The sequence below is a fragment of the Chlorella variabilis genome, assembly GCF_000147415.1.
Source record: "Chlorella variabilis unplaced genomic scaffold CHLNCscaffold_268, whole genome shotgun sequence".
Taxonomy (NCBI): Eukaryota; Viridiplantae; Chlorophyta; class Trebouxiophyceae; order Chlorellales; family Chlorellaceae; genus Chlorella; species Chlorella variabilis.
In genome coordinates, this window is record NW_005434882.1 from 1,729 (window position 1) to 2,644 (window position 916).

At 71.6% G+C, this 916-nt stretch overlaps 1 protein-coding gene across 1 annotated transcript; it reads right to left on the minus strand.

Annotated features, from left to right (window-relative positions):
* Window positions 1-203: 203 nt before the first annotated feature.
* Window positions 204-880, minus strand: CHLNCDRAFT_139821 (hypothetical protein; the record flags this gene model as incomplete). The annotated part of the gene is made up of 3 exons (XM_005842584.1): window positions 204-362; window positions 611-781; window positions 869-880. 3 exons carry the CDS (start codon window positions 878-880, stop codon window positions 204-206), a joined length of 342 nt encoding a protein of 113 aa, XP_005842641.1.
* Between the last annotated feature and the right edge of the window lie 36 nt (window positions 881-916).

Here is a 916-nt window from a genome sequence, read left to right on the forward strand (position 1 = left end):
TGGTGTGTGGTGGGGTCGGCTGGGTGGATGGGTGGGGCGGCGCGGCTGGGTGGAATGGGGGCACGCCACGCAGCCCGCACTCCCCACACAGCCCCCGCATCACACGGACTCCACATGGCAGGACGACACACACCCAAGGCCATGCCACTCAACCACAGGGTGGAAAGAGCCGCCCTTTCCTTTCCCCCCCCCCCGCAGGCGCCTCACCGCATGAACTCCACGTAGCACTGCATGGGCGACCGCCCCTTGAGAAGGCCTGGCTCCTCGTCCGCAAAGAAGGACAGGCACTCGCGGTTGCGCTGCCCCGGGAACACGTCGCGCGGGCGGTCGGTGAAGAAGATGTCGGGGTCGGTGTCGCCCACCTGGCGGTACCACAGGGGGGCGGTACAAGGGTGCGGTACGGGTGTGGTGGGGAAGGAGGCATGCGTGGGGGTGGTAGGTGCATGGTGGGAGGGGAAAGGAGGGGAAGGCGCCTGCCTGAGCGTGTGGGCGCGGTGTGGGCAGGCCCAGGCTTGAACGGCAAGCACAGCGGCTGCTCCTGCGACACGCCCACGGCGGCGCCCCTCCCACGGCTGCCCCCCCTGCCCCCCGCTGCCCCGCAGCCCCGCACCTGCAGCACCCACTGCGGCAGCGGGATCTGTGCGTTGTCCCCCACGTTGCCTCCGCAAGCGTGGAAGCTCATCACCACCTGCAGCTTGAGGCCCAGCGCCCGTACCAGGCGGAACAGCTGCTTATAGCCAGACCAGTCGTACCGCCGCGGCCGCCGCTCCACCGCGCCCCACTGCAGGGCCGGAGGAGGGAGGGAGGGGGCGGGGTGGGTGCTCGGGGGCGGGCGCTGGGTGGGCGTTGGCGGCACGCCGGGCAGCACACGGCTGGGCATGCCGCAGGGCCCCAGGGCAGCCCCAGAGGCACCCCA